The sequence below is a fragment of the Ochotona princeps genome, chromosome 6 (genome assembly GCF_030435755.1).
Source record: "Ochotona princeps isolate mOchPri1 chromosome 6, mOchPri1.hap1, whole genome shotgun sequence".
Lineage (NCBI taxonomy): Eukaryota > Metazoa > Chordata > Mammalia > Lagomorpha > Ochotonidae > Ochotona > Ochotona princeps.
In genome coordinates, this window is record NC_080837.1 from 72,552,957 (window position 1) to 72,578,468 (window position 25,512).

The following is a 25,512-nucleotide window of genomic DNA, read 5'->3' on the forward strand; positions in this document are numbered from 1 at the left end:
AAGGCAATTTCTTGCAGTAAAATCCCACAGTGTCCTGGAATTCTGTGACATATTTGAATCCCAAGTGATTTAGATATGTCTCTGCTTTTAGATATGCTATGGTAACTGCGTCTAGACTGCCAAGGAGTGACGTAGAGCAAACAGAGAGTGAGCACTCCTTGTGTGGCTTGTTGGTGCACCCCTCGAGCAGGTTCAACCATCATTCATTCCCTAAAGGCCATTCCTCCTCTCCCTCTGCTTCCAGTACTATCTGTTTTCTGTCCTCGCCTGTCCTCCTTGGTCTCACTTCCTCCAGTTCCATGTCCGCTGTTACCTCACTGCTCTGTCTCTTCCTGGAGTCTTTATTTTTTTTATTGGAAAGGCAGATTAACAGAGAGAAGGAGAGACAGAGAGATCTTCCACCCACTGGTTTGCTCCCAAAGGAGCCACAATGGCCAGAGCTGAGCTGATCTGAAGCCAGAAGCTTCGTCCGGGTCTCCCACGCGAGTGCAAGGTCCCAAGGCTTTGCACCATCCTGTGCTGCGTTTTCAGGCCACCAACAGGGAGCTGAATAGGAAATGGAGCAGCCAGGACATGAACCATTGCCAATATGGGATCCCAGTGGTTGCAAGGAAAGGATTTAGCCAGTAAGGTACCGTGCCAGGCCCACCTTCCTGAACTCCAAAGGAGAAAATCACGGCTCATTTGACACTTTGGTCCCTGGGATTCCCTGCCACTCCTCTCTTTACCTTCACTGCCAGACTTCTTGCAAATACATTCTATTTTTTTTTTTACTTACTTGTTTTTATTTTTTGAAAGAATGAGAGAGATCTTCCCTCTATTGATTTATTCTGAATCTGCTCATAATAGCCCTGGCTGGGATAAACCAAAGACAGGAGCTTGCAACTAATCCAGGTCTCCCGAGCGCTCACATGGCCCCTGTCCTTGAGCCCTCACCTGTCCTCTCCCCGTGCGTGCATTATCACGAAGCTGGAGTTGCAAGTGGAGTGAGACTTGAGCCCAGGTATTCTGAACTAAGCTGTGGGTGTCACAAGCAGTGACTTGACTGCTGTGCCAAATGCCCACCCCAGCATTCTATTTCCACTTGCTCGGTCCTTGGTTCCAAATTTATTTCTCTACTGAAATTGGTCTCTGCAATTGTCATCAAATTCAGTTACTCTGGGCATTCTACTTGCCTATTGTCCCTTCTTTCTTTGTAATAAAAGCCTGGAGAAGCTGAAGTGCAACAAAGGTACATTTCCCAGCTTCATTTTCCCCTAAGAGCTGCCAGTTACTCAGCGACCCGTGAGAAATGACAGAACTACAGAGTGACATTTCCAGAGAGCTCATTTCCCGTCTTCCTCAGGTACCGAGGAAGCATGGGCCAGCTTCTGGGAAGAAGCACAAGAAGAAAGCTCTGCTTGTTGGGAACAGATGCGTGTTTAAAAGCTACAACTGGTTGCGTGTGCAGATGCAAAAGCTGCAGACACGGAAAACCAACTGCCCCTGGAAAAGGCTAAGGCAGGACTGTGGGCCGCTGTAGGGGTATGCCACGCTGCCGGTCACCGTTGGGGGCACGCCGCTCCACCCTCCAGACGCGGTGTCCCTGGTGTCAGACTGCTCAGGTCGCGTTTGAGCCTGTCACGACTTTGAATGTGCTTTGAGAAACAGTCCGTGGAGGCTGCCCCCTCTCCCACCAGTAACAGGAAAAACGGGCGGGCCTTGCTAAGAGCCCCTGTTTAGGGCTGGTTCTCCCATTCTGTTTTCATTTCAGCTAACTGTATTGAGTCTCTGCATCATTGCCCGCTTTGCAGTCAAAGCCCTCTTTGTAAAGGTAGAAAGCGTCTTTGTTACAGTGAACTGTTTTGTATTAATATAGAAACTATGTCTCCAACCTTTTCCTTAATCTGGGGGGAGGGGGTATTTAAAAATCTCTGAAAGGTACTCAACGTCTTGATAATTAACACGCAGGTTTAGCATTACTCGTTTCAGTGCGGTCAATGGTAAGAAATGTATGATGTGTTTCCTGGCTTTCTCTGCACCCCCAGTATACGCACCACCTGCGCCTTCAACACAGCCAGCCACGCCGTCCTCGGTTGCAGTTCCACCCCACACCACAGGTGGCGGAAGCAGCCCTCCCTCGAGCGGTTTACGGCGCTTCGTGCGTCTCTGTCGGAATCGACCAAGTCGCCGTGAACATGGGGAGGGAGAAAGGAGCCAGAGAGACGATGGCCCTTTACCAGCCTCACTTTCCTTAAAGGAATGCTGCCCCGCCCATGAGTTCCTTGCACGTACAACAGCACCCATGCCCGGAATGCTGTCTCGGGGCTCCTGCGGCCTGGCTGCCCGGAGGCCCGGCATTCTGTCCTCCCCTGGTACGGCGGGAGGAGGTGCGGCCCGGCCTGCGGCGGCCCGACCCGGAAGCCGCGGCGGGCAGGCGGCGGGCGTCGTGCTTCTGGGGCCGCCGTCCCGGTTCCCGCCTCGTCCCGCCTCGGCGCCCGCGCGCACATGGCTCCCCGCGGCCACGGCAGCGCCCAGGCCCGGGGGCAGGCCGCCCGAGCGGGGCCGCGGCGCTCCGGCGGGCTCGGCGGCGGCGTGGCCGTGTTCGCCGCCGTGGCCGCCGTGTTCGCCCGCACGCTGCCGCCCTCGGTGCCGGGGGGAGACTCGGGTAAAGTACTCGCAGGGTCGTCTCGGGGGCCCCCGCAGGGTTGAGTGCAGTTTTCTGTTCCCGAGTCGGTCCTTTGCATCCCTCCGTAGTCTCGTCGTGGGTCACTGGACGTAGCACGGGGCGTCCTCCGATGTGGGCAGTCACGGGGAAATGCGGTTTGGAGTGGGCGGGTCGGAGCTCCCCCAGAACCCCAAGACCTGGTGATCGTTGGGAGTGGAAGGGATTGAAAGCAAGCCGCTTCGGTTTCAGAGAAAGGCAGCGGCTTGCTGGGTCAGTCAGGAGGAGAACCCGCGGGGCAGCTCCTGGCAAGGCCCTGGTATAGGGTCTCGTTTTCCGGAGTGACAGACCCCTGGCCTGTTTGGCGCCAGGAGGTTCGCTAATCCAGGCCGTAGTGCAGGGGGCTGGGGTCAGGCCAGTGAGAACCCCCGGGGCTGCAGGTCCAAGGCTGCCGGCCACTTGGGGAGTCCTTTCTGGTGTTCTTACAGAACATGTTAGGGTTAGGATCTCCTTATTACTAAGATTTACATGAAATAATAGGAATAACTTGATCCTTGCCAAAGTTTTGACATCAAAGAGCATTATTCAGAGGTTAGGTAGTTCTGCTTTTAAAAAAAATAAATAAATAAAATCCAGCCAAGGTACTCAGTGCGTGTTTGGAGCCCAAGGGCTGAGGGTAGGGTACACAATAACTCTTAGCATTCATTGGGCACTTGCTGTATGCAGGGGCCGTTCGGGTGCTCTGGTCACTGCCCAGCTGTCGTCTGGGGGTCCCTTTTGTGGATGAGCAAAGCTAAGTCACACCCAGTGTCCCGCAGCTAGACCACAGCAGGTCTTCACCCCCTCTGTCATCGTTTGGAAATGGCATTCTTTAGCTGCCACCACGTAGATATATACAATGATGTGTAAAGTCTTAGTCCGAATATGTGATGTTTACTTTATTCATTCAGCATTTTATTATTTTTTCCCAAAAGAAATAAAGTTATATATTCACCGTTAAGGTGTTCCAGTTTGCTGACTGATGCAGGGTGGTGGCTGTTTCTAACATTTTTACATTGATTTGGGTGGATGACTAATAAAGTTGCTTTCCAAGTGTATGCCAGTATGGAAATTTTGTTGAATCGTATCTATGGCAGTTCTTTGTTAAATGCGCTGCCCTTCCTGTTTATGAAATGTGCTTGTTAATTCAATAAATGGACTATATTGCAAAACCAATGACAAGTATGTATTCTTCCAGAAGGGGCTGTAAATCTATCAGACTGTGTGGGTTGTACCACTGTGCACACACACACACACACACACACACAGTTTAAAGGCCAGAGTGCCCAAGCTCAGAGAGGAAGGAGGTGGAAATGCTGGGTTCGCTTCTCTGTGTGCGTGTAGATGGCAGATAAAGGCTTGTACTAGTTAAAGACAGGTTTGATGGATGAATATGCTGGTTGTAAAGGTTGAGTACCTCCCGCAGGCTGCAAATTCACCTGCAGTTTGCCAACCAGACAGCAAGGCCTTGAGCCTGGCACCTGCTTGTACCTCAGAATCACCTGGGAAACTTGGGCCCTGACTCCAGAGGGTCTATTGCATTAGCAGGTTTAGGGTACAGTCAAGGAATCTCCATCATTGGAAAACACTCCTGTGGATGCTGTAGGGCTCACCTTTGAGGGCTCTCCCATATGCAGGATGGGGAGGGCTGGGTGAGGGTGGGGGGAGGTAAGGTTTTCTTTGTTATCCTTCCCTGCTTATCACATTCAAGTCCTATTTCCCCTGACTTCTTTAATGGGGATGCATTTGTAGGCTTTAAAGAATGGCCTCTTTTCTAATTACATTTTGGTTTAACACTTGATAAGAGTTGACGGAAGTTTGTCACATTCCAGATTTATCTGTAAAGCAGCCAACAAGAACAGCCTGTTGACTTTGTGATGGTGAAAGAAGCTATTTCTGTTGCTCCTAGTGCTAGATCTAAGGTGGGGGGAGAGCGGCCAGTGACCTTGAAACTGGACTTGGCCAACGCCTCCACGTGCTTTTTAAAGGGGTAAGAACAACAACAAAAAAAAACCCGAAGACCTAAGAGCTTATCTGTTGCAGAATTACATCATAAAATATCTTAGTGGTTGGAAAGGGAGTGGTTCTAAGCTTTTCTAGATCATAAAAAGGGGCTGGGATATGAACAGGATGGCTAGGGTTTAGGGTGCCACTGAATTATTTTCAGAAAACTTCAAAGGCACCCTGAAGGAACTGACTTAAGTCGAGCAACTGTCTGTCCTTGGGTACCCCTTCTAGGGCTGCTCCTCATTCACTTGAGAGTGGTATTTGAGTAGCAAGTACATCAGTGTAATGTGTTCTTTTTGTTAGCCCGTGGGCAAACTCAGATTACAGGCGATACAGGCTGGAGGAGGGAGAGGTGGCCGTAAACTTAGCAGGATCCTGAAATAGGTAGAAGAATGTTTTTAAACTTAGTGGGAGAGAAAATTGAAACCAACCAGAATACAAGGCCATCTAAGTAAGTGCTAAATTGGCCCAAGCAGCGTCAGTGAAGGAGGCCGCATTGTGTCAGGGTAGGTGGGGGATTGAGCCAGGCCCTGAAGGGTTTAGCAGAGAATATTGGGGAAGATACTGCAGTGGGGACAGGATGAGTGCTACAGAGGCATCCGAGGAGTGCTGGCAAGGCTCAGCTGGAATCAGACCTGACCCCACAGGCATAGGTTCCAAGGATCTAGGCCTCGCAGAGGGATGTGCCTGTCACACTGGCGGGTCAGTTTCATGCAGGAAGCAGGAGGCAGACACTGAGAAATGTTAAGACACTCTGGGGTGGGAGGGTGGGGCAGAGGTAGATAAATGATTCCAATGTCAAGATGAACAATCGGCCAATCTGTCGCTCCAGTGCAGGCCAGAGAAGATGAAGACCTGAGCTGAGGTTGGGTGAAAATGAAAGCATATTGAGATGTACTTTTGATTGATTGATTTTCTTATTTGGAGGAGTCACAGAGGAAGAAAATAGAGATCCTCCACCTGCTGACTCCACAAATTGCTACAGGCTACCAAAGCCCGGAGCTTAGTCCACGTCTGCTATGTGGGTGACAGGGGTCCAAACATCTGGGCCATTTTCCACCGTTTCTAGCACATCAGCAGGGAGCTGGATCAGAAGTGGAGCAGCTGGATGGTGCCCACATGGGATGCTGGCATGACAGGCGGTAGCTTTCCGTGCTGTGCCACAGTGCCAGCCCACATTGAAATGTATGGAAGGACACATGTCCTAGCGGCTCATCCTAGTTGAGTGTGACCTGCTTGGAATTGCAAGTGTTCAGATTTGGGGGCATGTGCATAGACTTCACCAGCTGAACATCCTGATTCGGAGAGTCTGAAACCTTAAACGCTCCACAGTTGAGAGCTCCGCTGAGCCTGAGGTCTACTGATTTTGCGGTATTTCACATCTCAGACTTTCTGATTAGAGATGCTTGGCTGTTTTCTACAAAATCGTCAGCGTCAGTACATGCTTGTACTTCACTGTTCTCGGCGGACAGAAGTCGGGCACAGTCGCTGTGCGCTGGATACTTGCAGTGGTAACAAGCACTCGCTGAGTTACTTGCATCGTGGTTTTAGAACGAGATCATGGGAAACCATCAAAGACAGCAATGATTTAATGATTCAGGGTAAGAAACGGGATCGAGCTGACCAAAAGAACCTTGAGAACGGTTATGGTTAGAAGACACTTGACCTAATTAGTGCAGAGAAAGCGCACAGATAGTAGTGTTAGGGTAAAGTGGCCCAGACCTCAGACACCTGCACATTCTACATGGTCATAGATGGTACTAGATTCTTGAGGGATGACACAGCACATTACATGAATGCCCTGTGATGGAACTGGGGTGGTTCAGTATGTGACCAGGAAATGTACAGCATGAAAAAAATGGTGCGTTGCTTTCCAAAAAAAAATTTTTTTTTTTGTACCAAAAGAAACTTGTTGATTTCCATTTCCCACCCTCCCTCAGATGCTTTTGAATTCTGCTTGTGTTTGTATGCAAGTGAATGCAACTTTTCAGGAGGGGAAACAAGCTCTTAGTAAAAGCCAGAATTCACCTGCATTGCCACTGACCAGTTATTAAAAGCCATCGAAGATAGTTGGTTCTGTAAGACCTACAGGAGCAAATATTCTTGGGCCGCTTCATGCTGTTTAATCTCTGCAGATTTATAGTCTTAGCCAGTCAAATTAATGCAAAACCCCAATGCAAGCATTTGGATTTTGAAAACTTTGGAGGAGTGTCATTCTCTAATAGTAATTATTGGTTTTACATTATTTTTTCACAGGGGAACTGATCACAGCGGCACATGAGCTTGGAGTAAGTATTAGTTTTATTGTTTAATCAATGCTCTCATTAACAGTTTTAGGAATTAAGAAAGTTTAATTAAGCATGGAGTAAAGTAGATTAATTTATTTCCAAACCCCAGTTTTTAGTAACTTATAAGTACAGTACGTGACAATTTACTTTAAGTTTTAAATCCAATTAAACGAAATTATAAAGCAAAGCTTTCCCTATATATACAGTGGCTGGCTTATTACCACCCCAAATTTTGTATAAGCTGTGGAGAATAAAATAAATCGGGTTAACAGTTTTAATAAGTTTATTATTTAATAAACTTGATTATGGTGAATGATCCCTTTAGGCAAGACCTTCCGACTGGCTGCGGTGGTAATCCGATAGCAGTGTGGTCTTTCAACTTTCCAACCAAGGCGTGATTGCCCAACTTGCTCTCTTTCAGTAGCCTTTTCCATGACCCTAATATACTAGAACACGCTGCCAAGGAGCTGACAATGCAATAATATATCACCCTTTTCTTCTCTGTGATGCACCATGTGATAGTGCCAAATCCACCTTAGAAAATATTTATTTGTATTGGCACAAGAGGATAACAATAGAACACCCAGCCTTCAGACGGCAAGGCCTCGGTGCCTACCCCGCACCCGGGCCTGAGGAAGGGGCTGCTTTGTGGTACAGCCAGTGTGACACTTCCTGTCCTGCTCACTGCAGCTCATGTGCCCCCAGGTTGCCCACCCACCCGGCTACCCACTGTTCACGCTGCTGTCAAAGCTGGCCATCACACTGTGCCCCTTTGGCTCTGTCGCCTACCGGGTCAACCTTCTCTGCGGCTTATTTGGAGCTGTGGCTGCATCGTTGCTTTTTTTCACCGTTTTCAGGTAAAGTAGTTGATTAGTTAAAACTCCCCCTGAGCCCGCGGAGATGTCGCTGTGTTCTGGTCAGATACACCCACGACAGAAGCCTTTTGTTCCCTCTGTCTTTGCTGTGACGTCACCCCCTTCATTTACAGTAATTTCGTCTGCATTCGACTCCTCAAATGATTACACAATTTGTTCTGCTTCCCTCAGTGGAGTGAAGGTGTCACTGGTTCATTATCCCAACTCGTTGGGCAGGCAGAACTAACGAGGTTTGTCATTTTATGAAGATGCAGATGGGCCAGTTTAACTCAACGATGTCAAGTTCACCTTTTGGTAAATGGCAAATATCATTTAATTCCTCACAGGGTCACTGATGGGCAGCTGCTAAGATCTAATTCTATTGTATTCTAAATACAAACATGTTGCATACTTTAAAAAAAAAAAAGAGGGTATTAACTCAGGAAATCACATTTGTGATGTGCTTTTAATAAGGTTTCACTTTGTTCCATTATAGCTGTAGGGGAGGCCGGCAGATTAGACCCCACTTGCTTCCCTGAGGAAAGCTTTCTTGGTTTAGCAAGGCTACCTCGTTTTTTAAAAATTGGTCATTAGTTTAGGATATTGCTAAAATTCATTCATCTTTGATATTTCTGTATCCTTCATTCTTTTTTTTTTTTTTTTGACAGTTGGGCTGTGTCAGGATTTAATTTTTTTTTTATTGTTAATTATTTTGCATTATGTGACAGTTTCGTAGGCTCTGGGAATCCCCCCCATCCCTCCCCCTCCCCTCCCCCCGGTGGATTCCTCCACCTTGATGCAGTATTACAGTTCAAATTCAATCAAGATTCTTTCATTGCAAACATATACCAAGCATAGAGTCCAGCTACTTATTGTCCAGATGGGTTGAACAGTTTCTTGGGGAGACCTTTTCTGGTCTGAAGTTTGAGCTGGCAGGATATCATCACAGTCAATTAAGAGTCCCAATATAACATCAACAGCAATTTGCAATGTTATGGAATTGACATGGTTTTGAGTAACCAGTATATTAAAAAGAAAAAAAAAAAAAAGGAAAACAAGTCCTAGCCACGACCTATGATTAGCTCATTGACATTTCAATTTTAGTTCATATAGTATCCTTCATTCTTAAAGCCTAACCTTTTCCTAATAAAAAGATACCAGACATAAAACAATTGTTTCTGCAAAGAGAAAACACCAGATTAAAACACTTCTGAAGTTTTATGATGAAAACAAAACATTTTATATGTAAATGTAGTATAAGTTGAGTAGATATAATTTCAAATATTATTTTAGAGACTTGTGTAATAAAGTCATAATAATATTTACCTTTAGCTGAATTCTTTTCGTTGTTTATGGAAAGATTCACGTTAACTCTCAAGTGTGAATTTTGTACACAAAGCTTTCAGCTTCTAAATACAATTTGATCATTTGTTCTGTTTTTGTCTGTTTCCATCGAGTCTTACACTCTGCAGTGGTAACCAGATCTTCAAAGCTGAGATACTTAAACAGCATCTCTTCTGCACTGATTAGTGCTTTGAGTCCTTTTTCTAAATTACCAGGACAGTCCTTCTTAGGATGACTTCTTCTGAGCCTTTCCTAAAGGGGAGCCTGCCAGTATTTCCACAGAGAGAAAAATAATCTTTTATTTTTGAATATCTGTTTTTGAAATTTGCAATGTACTGTCCTGTGTTGAACTTGCAAGTGAACTGATTTTCGTAAGGCATTTTCAGATAGACATTTAAAGAAATGTAATACTTACAGTTATTTTGGTAGTTCTTTCGTAGCTTAGGTCACGTACGTAACTTGATTATACATTAAATATTACGTGCTGCAGCTAGCTGTTAGGGAACTAAAATAAAAGTGACTTGTTCCTAAAACTTTCTGCATTTTCTTCCAATGCATCGTTGATGTCATTCCACTTTTACTATAAAGTCTTTTCACAATGCAAATAGTTTGGACAATATTTTTCTTCTGATTTGTCCACATGAAAAAATAGTTTTCATTGGTCATTAGGCTTAAGTGTTTGGGTTTGAGATGAGCACTCTAGCCAGGGACCCTTTTCTTTTAATAGAGAGTGTTAATGAAAAATGTATTGGTTGGCACTTTTTTTGGTTGGCACATGTTTTAAATCTAAATTGTTGTAACTAAACTGTGTTAGAGTGATTTAGTGCTACAGTAGTTTTGGAAAAGTTGCTTTCTTTCAAAAACAGGATGTAACACTATTATCTGTTCCCTACATTTTAAAATGAAAATGCTTCATTATTTTGAATACAAATAATTGACAAGGTACACGTCCTTTGGGAGCAACCTGGTTCAAGTGGCAAATCTGTTTTGTCAAACAATAGGCGGCCTTCAGAAAGGAGAAGCCATCTCTATGGTAATAGGACTAACAGTAGCCTATTGATTGAGTGGAAGAAGACATTATACAATGTCAGCTGGCTTGTTACAATTTCATTTGTTGTATGACCTGAACTTAACCTCTAAAACCTTTCTCCTGTGAATATAAACCCAACAGCAGGACACAGTGTCTGTGTAGCCATTACAGTGACGGCTTTTTTCCAGTCCCTGTTACAGTGAAACATGTGCCTTTACACGTTGATTCCTTGGTCAGAATTTATTAAAGAGACATTTCACTACTTCCTTCATTTATGGGCCAAATCATCATTCCATTTTGATGTCACGTATTGAAGATTTTGATCCAAGAAAACTTTTTCTTTCCTCCATCACTTAAGAGAATACCACTGTACATGCAGGGTAGTGCTGACTGGTGTGCATAAATTAATTCTTTTAACAGGTTTAGTTTTTTCTTTTTCAGGTGATTATTCCACATAGCATTCTCTACACTTAGCTCTCGGGGCAGACATAAAGACCTTCTGTACTTTCTAAACAAAGATTATATTTCAAAAACAAATTTCTGTTTAAATGTGTTGATGTATAAAGCCTATTTTTTTCCAGTAAACATGACTTAGATTGAAAAAACAATTTCCAACTGCTGTGTAATTTTTGCTTTTCTTGCATCTTTGTCTTGCTTTTAAAAGCTGTAAGATATCATTAACGCCACATTTTTTTGGTCAGTCTTCCCTAATGGTTGGTAAGCACTCATGTTTGCCTTGCTCTAGTGGAGAAAGCATGCAAGCGTAGCAGCACTTTGAAAGCTCTAAGTGTCACTGTGGTTTCTTCAAGTAAGAACAGGCGGGTCGTGGTAGTTGTTTTCTGTGTGTGTGTATTTATGTGCCGTCCTCTTCAGGAGAGCATTTTTAGCATGTATCACGTAAGGGGAATCTGTTCTGATACTTGGCATTGATATGAAGTGGCATTCGTTTTACTAATGTGTGCATCTTTGTGTTTAAGATGATGTAGTTTATGAGAATCAGGGTTTTCTCTTTCTAGGCATGGAAGTAAATGACTAAAAAAAATAACTTAGCAGCATGTCAAAGTGCCCTATTCTATTTGAAATTCACAAACCCCACTCAAATGAAATTTAAAAACTATGCGTTTCCTGTATCATGAGTGTGAATAGCACTTAAATTTGCTTAATCATCTGATAAATGCAGCACATAGTGAGTTAGGCAGGAGTGGTGGGGTTACTCTCACCCAGCGTCTCCCGGAAGAGAAGGAGCGGGTGGCCGGCAGTGTAGGAAAAGCCCACCTCAGAAAGGCCTGTCTGGCTTGTGAGCCCAGGTGAGGTTCTTGGGGGTCAGCCTTTCCCTTTCCAGCTGTTTGGGGGCAATTGGAACCCCAGGGAAATGGATTCTCAGAGCTGTTGAGCATGCAACTAAACAGAAAAGAGAACTCTCCCAGGGTCTGAGGTCCAAACTTTGTGCTTATTTAAAGCAAAGGAAGACAGTCACTAACCATTCCAAACGCGGTTTCGCAGACACCTTCTTCCAAGAGGCTCTCTTCCGGGAAGATTTCTCATAGAACATGTTCTATTGCCACTGACATAGTACAGTAAGAAATCAGATCTCTTCTAATGTCGGCCAGATCACCTAGGCTATATGAATATTAATAAGACATATTTAAACTATGCCTGTGTGCCACAGGGAAGTTAGGGTCAGTGTCAGTAAGACTTAAAAGTCTTCTGGCCAGTGTTTTCTGCATGGCATTTTCCAGTTTTTATCATGATGCATTTCTAAACTTTATGCTGCTGCTGAAAATTAATTTGATTAAATTTCTTTAAAGCAAATGCTCGATTCCGAACCCTGTCTGCCTTTCTCGGAGCTTCACTCTGGACTGCACTCAGTAAAGAGGAGAAGTTAAAATGCCATGCCTCGGAGGATGCAGAATCTCCTGCCTACAGGACATCTGGATTTTCCAGCTCAAAGAGTATTTTAGATTATTGCCATAGAGAATAATGTGAAGCTCTTCCTAATTTCCGAAGTAACTATGCATAAGTAACAAATCGTCACCAAGTTTTTGTAGTTGGAGAAGAATGGGACATACTGGAGCGTTCATTTCCATTCAGGAGAATATCTCTCTTGATCCCTGGTTAATTGATCATATATTTCTCTCATATTCGCATGAAAATTGCATTGACTCAGACTGGTTAAGCATATTAAGAGCTTGGTTCATTTGCATTTCCTTCTAAGTAAAGGGACATATTAGGCTCAAATAGCAGCGCTGCCTTGGGAAGGGAGAAAAGCAGGGCAAGAACTCTTCCTAAGACTGTGGAGCCTTCTCTGACAGCTAGTCGGAGTTAGAATTAGTTCAAGGAAATGTTAATAATGCAGTGCCTGGCCTAATCCCTTTGATATCACCAGGTATCCTCCTGTTCATGGGTTAATTGCTTTAAAAGCGAAGGCAATATTCCGAGCGGTGGGCCGCTTCACCTTTTCACAGCTGTTACCATTGAGTGACAACTAAATCCCATGTGTAAGATGAGGAAGAGCTCAATCTCCAATTGGGAGAAAATTTATGTAAACCGCAATCCCTTCAGAATGTGCGGAAGTCATAGACTTTCTTGATTTACTCTGCTTTTCCCAGAAAGCTCTATTGTTCACTTTCCTAAGTCCCATCAACCCTTTGTAGCAGAATATCACAGCGGCAGCAGATAGCTTGAAATATATAAATGCTATCATAGCTCTGATTAATAGCAGTGCTTATGAGTCAAGTCTGATAACAGTGCAGCTCTCCACTCAATTTCAGATACTGCTAATGGAATCTGTCTTCTCCAATTGTAATATGAGAAGGCCTAATTTGCCATGGAGCTTGGAGCTGTCACCAGTAGGGGATTGTGGGGTCAGATGGGAGCTGCCAGGTTTTTGCCCTGCAGCTTGTATCTCTCACTTTGAATAGAGCAGCCCCCTGCCTGCCAGTTAGCTGATAGGCCGCCGTGGGGTTTATGCCACTATATACAATAGCAGAGGGCTACATAGGCTGACTTTATAATTGTGAAGCTAGCTCATACTTCCACAGCTACTGTGCTGCATAATTTCTAATAAGTGGTTTTTAACAAATGTCAGATTATGAAAAGTTTCCTCAATTACAAAAACTTATAAAACATTTAAATTGCTTAATCTGTTTCCTGCCGAGATTTTACCACCGGAACCAGTCATCAGTTATTATGGCTGTGATGACAAATGCATAGATTTCTTAAACTTACAAATAAAATTAGAGATCGCAACTTGGCTAGATGGGCTGTTTCCCCTAGCTGTAAAAAAAAAGAAAAAAAAAGAATAGGAAATCAATCAAATTGAATCAGAACATTAACATACACTTCTTAACTTTACACAATAGAACTACTTAATGTCAAAGCGATTTACCAACTTGACTAAGGGTGTAATAAAAGCAGTTTCATACCTTCATTTTGTTGGTCCCAGTTCCTTGGATATTTTAAGTTCACCTTGTAGACTTTTTGTGTTTTAGCATTTTACAAAATCCTGCAGCATTTTCAGAGTCTTCGGGTGCGAAGGACTCAGTGGGATGACATGCTTTGCCCGTGCCACTGAGGTTCCCATGCCGGCTAGACTATCATCCAGCTCGAGTTGTGCTGTTGAATGCAGAAGGCACTGTTGACATTGAATAACGGCTGCTCTTGAAATCACATGGTTCCTTTTTTTACATATTTCAGGCCAAATTGACTAAAACCTGCCATTTGGGAGCTGCTTTCCACCAGGCCGTACCTCCCCAAGGTTGTTTCCCTTCCATCGGGTGTGTTGTTTGGCCTTCGGGGAACGCTGGAGAAAGTCAGCCTCATTCAACGTTTCATTTTCATGCCCATCATCATATAAGCTGATGAGGGTGTAATAAAAGGTTACAGTTTTAGACTTTTCCCAGTTCCATCAGTTGTTAGTTAACACATAAATCTTTTTTTTTTTTTATTGGAAAGGCAGATACACAGAGAGGAGGAAAGACAGGTAGATCTTCTGTCTGCTGATTCATTCCCCAAGTGACCAAGAGCCAACAGCCAGAGCTGCACCAATCTAAAACCAGGAGCCAAGAGCTTCATCTGGGTCTCCCACGTGGGTGCTGGGCTTTGAGCCGTCCTCGACTGCTTTCCCAGGCCACAAACAGGGAGCTGGATGGAAAGCAGGGCCGCCATGATTAGAACTGGCGCCCATATGGGATCCCAGTGTATGCAAGGTGAGGACTTAAGCCACTAGGCTACCATGCCAGGCCCTAATGCGTTAATTTGAATGCTAATGGAAACTCTGGAATTGCATTTCATTTCAGGAGCATCTTGATCATCTTAACCCCTCCATTTCAGTTGTGCTTTTTTCCTTGCTGGAGGCTTTTGGATTTTTATCCCAATTTTCCTTAGTGGTTTTTAAATCAACAGGAATAACTTTGTGCCTGTACCTTTAGCATACTCATAGATCATGCTTATGGAACTGAAAATCCCAGGTCAGGCAGCTGTCCTTGTGGGTGAACTCCGTGGAAGAGCACTAACTTTGGTAGTTTTATCTGTTGTGAGAGAAAATTTGTACTGAGAAGTGAAGGAAAACGACTGACCAGTGAGTTTCTGAGAGACACAGACGCATGGTCTCAGGTCCAGTGGCAGCGGCTTCGGAGACGGGCCTCGCCACGGCGCACTCTGCGTTGTTCATTAGATCTCAGCTCATCAGTGGAAAAGATGCAGATGCGGCTGCTGTGTCAGTGGCCACGGACTGGAATTTTCCTTTGGAGCAACTGGCATACATTCAGAGCCAAGGATGCGTCTGTTGAAAGAGCGAATGGTAACCCAAAGAAAGCGGGTTAGCTGTACTTAGGTTTTTCAGAAGCCTAGCTGCCCAGTTTGACTGCTCTCCAGGTAGGCTAGAGAGGTAACTGCGTGGTGTGAATTTTATACATGAGCCAGAAGGGAACATCTCTGTCATGTGCACCCACAGGACCCAGGAAGATAAGAACGTGATAGGGGAAGGATGGGAGGTTTTCTCTTGGCTGTGTCCCGCCTTCCCGTACTCCTTCCCAGTAGTTCACTGCCAGGTTTCAGTTGTCAGTCTGAGTTGACACCGATAGTAATTTATTAAACACTGATGTTACCCTGCTGCATGGTGGCCTGCCTACTCGAATCCCACCTACTGCAGGCAGTCGCTCTCAGTCTGGACAGAGAGGAGTGGCCCCTCCAAGCTGGGCTCTTTGCATACAAGTGACACTGAAGACAAATACATTCATGAATTTTATGAAGCACATCAAATGTGTGTTCTGAAAGAATTTCAGGTTTCCGTTATTTGCTTTTTGATTGAGGGTTAGACAAACATCTGACTACACATGAAAATCAAATACTGTGTGATGGAAAGAAAAATATACCTTATCATCAATAGCAAACCTGTGTCAGTGGTGTAAATTGTAACCTCCTGGCTTATCCGTTGTGTCAACAGATGGATACTGCTCGGTAAGTGAGAAGCCGCCACACAGTTGGCTCCTCTCTCAGGAATCACACCCTGTCACGTGGATCTCTGCCGGCCACAAGGAAGGCAGTTGTGTTTTAACCAAAGAGTTAGGATACTCATCACATCTTCCTTTCCCCTGAGGGAGAACTTCCTGTCATGCGCATTATCTGGATGTAACTTTAGCCCGTTCCCTACCCCTTTTTTTAAAAAGATTTATTCATTTTATTACAGCCAGATATACACAGAGGAGGAGAGACAGAGAGGAAGATCTTCCATCCGATGTTTCACTCCCAAAGTGAGCCGCAACGGGCCGATGCGTGCCGATCCGAAGCCGGGAACCTGGAACCTCTTCTGGGTCTCCCACGCGGGTGCAGTGTCCCAATGCATTGGGCCATCCTCAACTGCCTTCCCAGGCCACAAGCAGGGAGCTGGATGGGAAGTGGAGCTGTCGGGATTAGAACCGGCGCCCATATGGGACCCCGGGGCATTCAAGGCGAGGACTTAAGCCACTAGGCCACGCCGCCGGGCCCCGTTGGTGTGTCTTTCCCCTCTAACCAAGTACTGTGCTCTCCTGGAGTGTGAGCATGCTGTTCGTGCTAACTCAAGAAGCAATTAGGAAAACTCCCTGACTGAAAACACACTATAAAATATATTTTACATAGAGAATATTAAATATGTTTACTTATATAAACCATTCTTCCAGTGACTTTGGATTTAATGTTTTAAATTAGCTATATCATTGCTTTTGCCCATTAGTTTAGTACCTTGGAATTACGTATGCCTCTTTAACAGTATTAAAACTTGATTTTGACTCTTGGTCCTGTCAAATGAATATCTTTTACGTTATAGTCATGTTATTAAGATTATCAGCACAATCATGTTTGATGTGTATGATTTTTTCCTCATATGGCCTCATCAAATTGACCTTTCTGTAAGTCAGGTTGGATTATAAAAGCACGTATGTCACTTGAAGCCATATCTCTTTTGATCTTACTTAGTGTTAGATTGGATTATATCTTGTATCTAATTCACTGTAAAATGTTCAGAGGTTAAAATGAAAAATAGTTTAGACTATTTAGAATATATTAGGGAGATCTGGTGGAGAGCTCTCATTGGGATTTCTCTTCCTTTTTTCCAAACTTCTATTAGTTTGGGTAGAGTAATTTGTTTCTGTAGGAAAATGGTTAATGAGCCAATTTTAAGGTTCTACTTTAGCATATTAACAATTCATTAGATGCAGTTTTAAAAATAGTAATTACCTAAGTATATTTGTTCAAGAAGATAAAATGAAAATTGAAGGTAGGGTTCATGGATTACCAAATGCAGATATTACACTATTTTTTTTCACTATTTATTCTATTTTTTATTGCAAAGCCAGATATATAGAGAGGAGGAGAGACAGGGAGGAAGATCTTCCGTCCGGTGATTCACGCCCCAAGTGACCACAACGGCTGGAGCTGCGTCGATCTGAAGCCAGGAACCAAGATCTTTATCTGGGTCTCTCTCATAGGTGCAGGGTCCCAAGGCGTTGGGCTGTCCTCAACTGCTTTCCCAGGCCACAAGCAGAGAGCTGGATGGGAAGCAGAGCTGCTGGGATTAGAAGCGGTGCCCATATGGGATCCCGGGCCTTTCAAGGCAAGGACTTCAATTGCTAAACCACCACACCGGGTCTGACATTACACTGTTTTTGGTTATATCATTTTTCTTTGGGGAAAACATTAGGAGACTTAACCTGTGGGAGGGCAGTTAAAAATTTATTTTCATTTTATTTGAGAAACAGAAAGAAACATATGTTCCATCTGCCGGTTCATTCCCCAAATGCCGTGATAGGGCAAGATCAGACTGAAGCCAGGAGCCCAGAGCTCAGTCCAGGCTTCCCATGTGGGTGGCAGGGACCTAGTCCTGGAGCTGTGCATTATTAGCAGGAAGCTGGATCAGAGGCAGAGCTGCCGGGCTGTGACCAGGCACTTGTACATTGCCGGCCTCCCTGGTAGCAATCTAACCCCTGCACCAAAAACCAATCATGTGACAATTGTTTTGTCTTTTGGGGTAGTTATATTTACAGTTGTTTTGCATAGGATAGAGGTCAGCTTGTTTTAAAGGCTCAGATCAACAATTTCACTTAAAACTCTCACACAAATTATAATGTCAGACTGTACATTCCTTCTCTTCATTTTTAAAAGAAAGATTACTTAGCCAGTTTATTTAACAGTATTCCATGCAGTCAAATTTATAAGTAATGTTTCAGTCTATTTTGCTTTGCCAGAAAATTGCTAAATAGGGGCAGGAGTTTAGTGCCACCATTAAACCAACTCTTGGGATTCCCATATCTCATATCACAGTGCTTGGCTCAGTCCTGGCTCCTCTGCTTCCCATCCAGCAGCTTTCTGCTATGTGCACCCGGCGAGGCAGCAGGGAGAACTCAGGAACTGGGGAGACCTCAATTGGGTTCCAGTCTCTTGGCTCCAGCCTGGCCCAGACTTGGCACTTGGAGACATTCGGGGAGGAAACCAGCAGTTGGAAGATCTCTTTATTTATTTCAGATAGAGGTTGGGGGAGCATTCTTGAAACATTTTCTTCATGGGGATTGTAGCCTTTCTGGGAGGCATAGTGGAGTGGGAGGATACTTGTAGAGAATGTGTGCCCTCATTAGAATTATTTCCTAAAGATTGCAGCAAACTTAACTAATCATTTATTGTAGAGCACCCCTGTATTAACTGGAATGACATTTGACTGGTTATAAAAGATATGGAAGGCCCCGGTGACCAAAAACAAACTGAGTCTATTGAAGACTGGAAAGTCTATAAGTTCTTGGGAAAATCCTTTTTTAGGCTCAATAAACAAGAGCTAGAAATACTTCCCAGTTTCCTCTGAGCAAGTCTAAGACTAGATTTATCTTCAGACATATTCATCGTGATTTGTGCAGCATTGCCTCTATAAACCATTTGCACATTTAGTGTGTTCTGTCTGATATTCAGTAGCTTGTTGATAGGAGGGATTCATTGATGCTTGCTTCAGTAGAACCTAGATTAGGGGCATGGGCATCGTTAAGATGGCCACACCCTGTTGGAGTCCTTGGGTTCAATAGCAGCCTCAGCTGCCAGCTCCGGCTTCCTGCCAGTGTGCATCCTGCATCCGGGGAGACGGCAGGGATGGGAGACCTGGCTTGATCTCCTGCTCTTGAATTTGGGCTGGCTCAGCCCTGGCTGATGTGGACATTTGAGAAGTAAATATGCATGGGCACTCACTCTCTTGGCTCTTAAACAAACAAAAACCATAAGATGAGGACCCTGAGGGATTTGGTTTGAAATTTTACAAAAATTTTGAGTAACACAAGGAATTTTCTTTGTGAAAGACCATATAAAAACTATAAACCTTCTAGATTCTGTGATTGCCTTGGAAATATTTATAGACAAGAAATAAGTCAAGTTATATGAAAATAAACTGTGGGTTTTTTAGATTTATTTATTTTTATTTTAAATGCAGACTCACAGAGAGAAGAGGAGAGACAGAAAGAAGGGTTTTCCATCTACTGGTTCACTCTCCAAATGGCCAGAACTGAGCCAACCCAAAGCCAAGAGCCAGGAACTTCTTCCAGAGTTTCCATGCGGGTGCAGGGTTCCAAGGCTTTGGGCCATTCTCCATTGCTTTCCAAGGCTCAAGCAGAAGCTGGATTGGAACTGGAGAAGTCAGGACATAAAGCCAGGCCCATTTGGTATTCTGGCACTTGTAAGGGGAGGAGTAGCCAATTGAGCCATTGTGTCAGGCTTAATAAACTGTGTTTTTAAGTAAAATGTTATTTCTATACTGTTGCCAAAAGAATATCTTAACATTTGAATTAAAGGACAGAAGGTATAGGTGAATATTTCTTAGTTCTGGGAAAACCATATCCATATGTACCTCACTTAACGGTTTCTTAAAAAAAATCTATGTAACAAATTCAAAATGAATCCTTATTCTGTCAATTTCATTTGTTGCCAAGACACCATTTTTCTGATAGCAAAGGTCAGCAATACTAAGGGATGTGGTTCTGAAAGAAAATTTACTCCAACACCAGAATGCCTTCTGCGTTAATCTCTTGAAGTTAAAAAAAAAATCTTTATAATGACAACTATTTTTAAGTGATATTTTAAAATCGGTTTAAGTTGAGATCATTAGGAACCATTGCTGTTTGAAGAGTGCTGAACCTGTAGAGAACTTGTCTGAAATTGAATATATGATAAAACCTTCAATTTACAAGGTTGAGTAACTTTTCTAGGGACATACACACACATTTAAAAGGGTTAACATACTGTTAATCTACAAAGTATGCTAATATGCTGATGTGGTTATCCAGTAGTGCCAGTAGTACAAAATGAAATTATTTTAGTTTTGTAATACATTACACAGAGGATTTAAAGTTCTTCAAATTTGATTTCCTTATGTTTTGATTGGGTTACAGACAGTTAAAAATGTGTATGCTTCAGATTCAGATTATTTTAGAAATTCAGAGAAAGTCTACCTAAACGTTGGGTCCACTTAATTTATTTAAATCATTAAGAACCTGGTAATGAGGCCACTATGCCAGTCTTCACAGAAGTACTTCTGGAAGGACTTGGGGAAGGTGTTGGCTACAGAATTTTAAACCATATCTGGCAATGAGCTGCATGAAAATAAAATTGGGATCCAGAAACAGCCCCACTTGCACAGAAACCCAGGGTGGGGAAGCCCTGTGTGGGTCCAGGAACTCAGGAGCTAGTCAGTGCCACTGCGATGGGTTCTACTAAGAAAGGAAACCACAGGTGGCCTGAGACCAGCTTCATGAAAGATCTCTGTCATGATGAGGAGCTTAGAATTGTGGTCTGCGATTAAAAGGGAAGTCATAAACGCCTCAGGGCAGATGTGTTATGCATGTCCCACCCTGGTGGCAATGGCAGGCACACGCCTGGAGGCAGAGAGCTGAAAGGGGACAGAGTCGTGTGGACAAGGGTCTGTCTCCAAAATAATTAGGAGCACCATTGGCAGGCTGTGAACTGTTGATCAGTGAGGGAAAGCTTTGATGGAATGCAAAGAGAGTGGAAGTGTCCTGGAGCAGGAATCGTTTTTTGATAGCATGAATCATGCCCATGCTGACATTGGACTTGTGTGGGTCATTCATAGTTGGTGTGGCGCAGGGGCGGATGGCAGCCGGATGTATGAACATCTGATGCTGACAGGGCAGTGCTGGGGCACAGTGGGTGCTTCCAGTTCCCTGCTGGCAGCTGGAATCCAGACAGTGCATAAAGCAGGCTCCACAGACACATCGTGCAGCGTGACAAGAGCAACTGCGTGAGCAAAGAGAATGGGATCTTGAGCAGTATCAGCTTTAAAGGAGTTAATGGCGAAAGAGGAGACACTGGGAGAAGACGAAGGAAAGTGCAGATCTTTAAGAAGACCAGCATGGGGTTGTGGGTCCCCAGGTGTGAGCTCAGTAGAGCTTGGCTGGAGGAGGGCTTCCCAGCAGCAATCAACACCACAGGGAGGACGGGGTGGGGTGGGGGGTGGATAATGGCCGAGGGTGCTACAGTGAAAAGGGTGGAAACTGCTGATGGGTGCACAGCGTGAGACTGGTAGATAAGGAGCCTAGCCAGGACCCGAGAGAGTTCTCTTCCATCCTTGGTTTGCTCTTGAGCCATTTATCTCTGACTCATTAAGGTGAAGCAAACATTCTGAGGTAATGCTCAGGAAGTAGCCATGAAACAGTGTATTGAGACTGCCCTCCTCCAGGGTCAGTAGAAGAATTGAAGACTGTCATGGCTCATGTCACCCTTGGGTTTGTCAGACTAAGGCGCAGGCTCAGCCTGCTGCACCCTGGTGTGGGGATCCCATCTCTTTGTTGGCCTGTGTGTGACGCTGGGATGCCAGGCCACACAACTTGGTTCCCACCGTGTGTTCAGCCTGCAGCCCTGTTAATGCTTGGCACCCAGCGACCAGTATGCTTTCATCATAATTATTTGGCGTTAATGAAAATCCTGGGATTTTTGAGAGCAGCTTTCTTCAACTCTTTCTATGGTCGTCTTGAAACAATAGAACCTGGTTTCACTTAACTTGTGTGTTGCCTTCCCTAACCCACTTTGCACTCCCTGGTGTGACTTTAGCTTTCATTTCACATCTTGGCTCTTTGTTATCTTCTCCTTATCAGCCTCCAGTGGCTTGACTTCCTTCCCTATCCATCCCACATGCCATGGCTGGGCTTTCAGCATTCTTTCCATCTTGTCCTGCTGTCCCTTCTACTTAGGAAACTGCCTCCAGTGGACTCCCTCCGCCCCTCCAGGTCCGAGCGTGGACTGCTGCCCGCAAAGCTTGGGCTATGTCACCACCAAGCTTGCATTCCCTGCCCCCCACAACAGAGGATTCAAATATCTCCACTTTTATTCACTCACTGATTTCCACATGTTTACATACTTGGAAAAATGATGGTTTACTCTCAACATAAAGCAAACATTTAAAGACAGTGTTTAAGACAGTCTAGGGCGGATATGAAGTTACATTTACAAGATGCTATTGGAATCATAGACATCCATCTAAATGGTAAAGCAGTGTGGGTTCTAAGGTGTGTCATATTCTGTTCTGTGAAGATGCTCCCATGACGTCCTGCTCTGGGAGACAAACTCCCTCTCGTCTACTTTCTAAAAGTCTAAGAAAGCTTCAGCACCTATCTTCAGAATTTCCTCATGGTTTCCCTTGAGAACATGTTATAAATTACAATAAAGAGAGAAGATGATGTGTTCTTGGTGGCAGGTAATTGACTCAGATTATGTCTAGCCAAAAAGAAATGCATTAAATGAAGTTGGAAAGAATACAGTTCAGTATTAAAAACACAGCCCTATTTAAGAATTGAGCGGAGAATCTAAATAACCATTTCACCAAGAAAGATAAAGCGATAACCAGTAAACCCAAAAAAGGGCACTTAGCGTAACTAGCCATTAGGGAAATTCAAGTCAAAACTCAGTAAGGAATATGCTTTTGGCATAGCTGTTAAGATGCCCATAACCTTCTTTCTGCGCTCCCGGCGAGGGCTCCATACGGCGGTGTTGTCTTTGATTCCCGGCATAACTTTACAGGGAAGCTGTCACGAATGTCCGGAGCCCTTGATGTCCTGCAGACAAATGAGGAGGAGGTCCTCAAGTTCCTGGCTGCAGGAACCCACCTGGGAGGCCCCAACCTCGACTTCCAGATGGAGCAGTACATCTACAAAAGGAAAAGTGATGGCATCTATGTATGTCATCCACCTCAAGAGGACCTGGGAGAGCTCCTGCTGGCGGCGTGGGCCATCGTGGCCATCGAGAACCCTGCGGAGGTCAGCGTGATCTCCTCTCGGGACACTGGCCAGAGGGCTGTGCTGAAGTTGGCTGCTGCCACTGGAGCTACTCTCATAGTTGCCGCTTTACTCCTGGCACCTTCGTTAACCAGATCCAGGCCACCTTCCGGGAGCGGCAGCTCCTGGTGGTGACAGATCCCAGATCCCACCAGCCCCTCACAGAGGTGTCGTACGTGAACCTGCCCACCATCCCCCGGTGCAACACGGACTCTGCTCTGCACTATGTGGACATTGCCATCCTGTGCAACAACAAGGGAGCCCACTCCGTGGGTTTGATGTGGGCGATGCTGGCCTGGGAGGTTCTGCAAATGTCTGGCTCCATCTCCCGTGAACACCCGTGGGAGGTCATGCCTGATCTCTACTTCTACTGTGATTCTGAAGAGATTGAAAAAGAAGAGCAGGCTGCGGTTGAAAAGGCTGTGACCAAGCAGGAGTTCCTGGGTGAATGGACCGCCCCCGCTCCTGAGCCCGGCTACCCAGTCTGAGGTTGCAGACTGATCTGAGGCTGTGCAGGTGCCTTCCGTGCCCAACCAGCAGTTGCCCACTGAAGACTGGCGTGCCCAGCCTGCCACTGAAGACTGGCGTGCCCAGCCTGCCACTGAAGACTGCAGCCCCCACGGCTCAGGCCACTGAATGGGTAGGAACAACCACCGAGTGGTCTTAAATGATCTGCAGTCTGAGGCAGAGGTGGAGTGAAGTTGACGAAAAAAAGAGAGAGATGCCCATAACCGGTACTGAATACCTGGATCCGGTGATGTCTCCTTAACTTCTGCCTGTGTGTCCTACTAATAATGTGCACCCTGAGAGGAGGCAGGTGCTGGCTCAAGTACTTGGGCCCCTTGCCACCCACATTGGAGACTCAGGTGGAGTTCCCCTAGCTCCTGACTTCAGCCTGGCTATTGTGGCCAGGTGGGGAGTGAACCAGCAGATGGTAAATCTTTGTCTTTCAGGAAAAAAAAAGTGTAAAAAATCTCAACCAGATAGCAGTTCCTTCACTGGGTTGTTGCCAGCCAGCAACACGGCTTAGAGAAATCAGAGCCTCATACGCCACTGCTGAGAAACAAACAAAAACTTAAAATCCACTCTCCTTTTGTCATGAATTGACATGAAATTTTCCTTGAAGCTTGGCTCTATTTCCGAGCAGTCATTCCATGCAGAGGTGCTTTCGGTTGTAGTTTTGTTTTATGTTTTATAGTATTACTTCTTTTCTGCAGCTTCACTCAGTAGCCTCATGTGAAAGCTAGGTGGAATACTATCATGGATTATTCAATTGCAAAACCATCCTGGGCTTGGAAGTGGAGATTAGAGAGGGAAAATTCAGATTGCAGACCTTGCTGGTGTGTGGGACCAGTCTTCTCAAAGTACAGAACTAACCCAGTAAAAGTACAAGTTATCGCTAATCCAGAATGCATTGCCTCACATGCCATTTGGACTGAAATAGCCACCTCTTACTGCACTCTGTAGTGGGCAAGGCCTGTACAAGCCCTGGTCTTGCTGCCTCCTTACAGCTTCCTTGGCCTCTCTGGGCCTCAGCTTCCTCATTTGTGCAAAGGAGACAAATAGCATCTACTCATAGGGTTCCTTGTGAGTCAAGTAGTTAATATAGGGAGTGCACCCAGAGCAATTCCTAACGCACAGAAGCCAGAAAACCCCATACATTTTAGCAAATTACTAACCAAGAATTACTGCTTTTTATTGCACTTTTTTTAAAAAAAATTTTTTGTCGTAAATTCAGATTTAGAGGAAAGTAGCAAGAATAGCCCCTCTGTGTATTCTTCATCCGGGTTCCCCAGATGTTGGTATTTTGTCGCATTCTCGCTAGCCTTGACTGGTGTGTCTCATTTTGTTCTGTTCTGGATCACCAGAGAACAAGCCACAGGCAGAGTGCTTTGTTACCTCGCAGTGCTCCGGGGTATGTTTTTCAAACCCAGGAAAGCATCCTTACAGAGTCACAGATCTTGGAATCAGGTACCCATCTGGGATGGAACACAGTCATCTGAGTCAGATTGGATCAGCGGTGCCAATCCTGTCCTTGGCAGCAGAGAAAGTCCCAGGCCACGCCTTTCAACTTCCTTTAGCATCCTTAGTCTTTCACCGTCCCTCAAGGTCATTGTTGCTGCTCATGTCCGTGGGGCTTTGGCGTTTCTGACAGAGGTGGGCTGCTTATTGTGTGGCGTGTCCTACAGCTTCCGTTAGGTCTAGGTCCCTTAGACATGATGTGACATTCTTTTCACTGGGTTCAATTAGGAAGATCATTTAGGAGGCACATGTTTGCTTGTGCCGTTCCTGGGGCTGGTCACTAGAGTCACATGGCTAAGGTCTCCTGCTATGATGTCACCACTTCCCCCTTTGTGATTAATGATGAGGCGATACTTTAAGACTATGGACAAATTCTATTTCAAAACTTTTTACTCACCAGCTTGGCTAATTTTTCTTTTTATTTTTAACATTTTATTATTATTATTATCATTTTATGATACAGTTCCATATTCCCTTATCTCCTCCCCAA

The 25,512-nt window shown here is 44.8% G+C and overlaps 1 protein-coding gene and 1 pseudogene across 1 annotated transcript in view; both read left to right on the plus strand.

Moving 5' to 3' along the window:
* The first annotated feature begins 2,398 nt into the window (after positions 1-2,398).
* TMEM260 (transmembrane protein 260) overlaps positions 2,399-25,512 on the plus strand; it is a 59,511-nt gene continuing 36,397 nt past the window's right edge. The window contains exons 1-3 of the mRNA XM_058666488.1: positions 2,399-2,647; positions 6,947-6,978; positions 7,684-7,835. Coding sequence (XP_058522471.1) covers positions 2,488-2,647; positions 6,947-6,978; positions 7,684-7,835 — 344 coding nt within the window. The 5' untranslated portion in view covers positions 2,399-2,487. The remainder of the gene's footprint in view (positions 2,648-6,946; positions 6,979-7,683; positions 7,836-25,512) is intronic.
* On the plus strand, positions 22,761-23,667 carry LOC101535605 (small ribosomal subunit protein uS2-like; annotated as a pseudogene).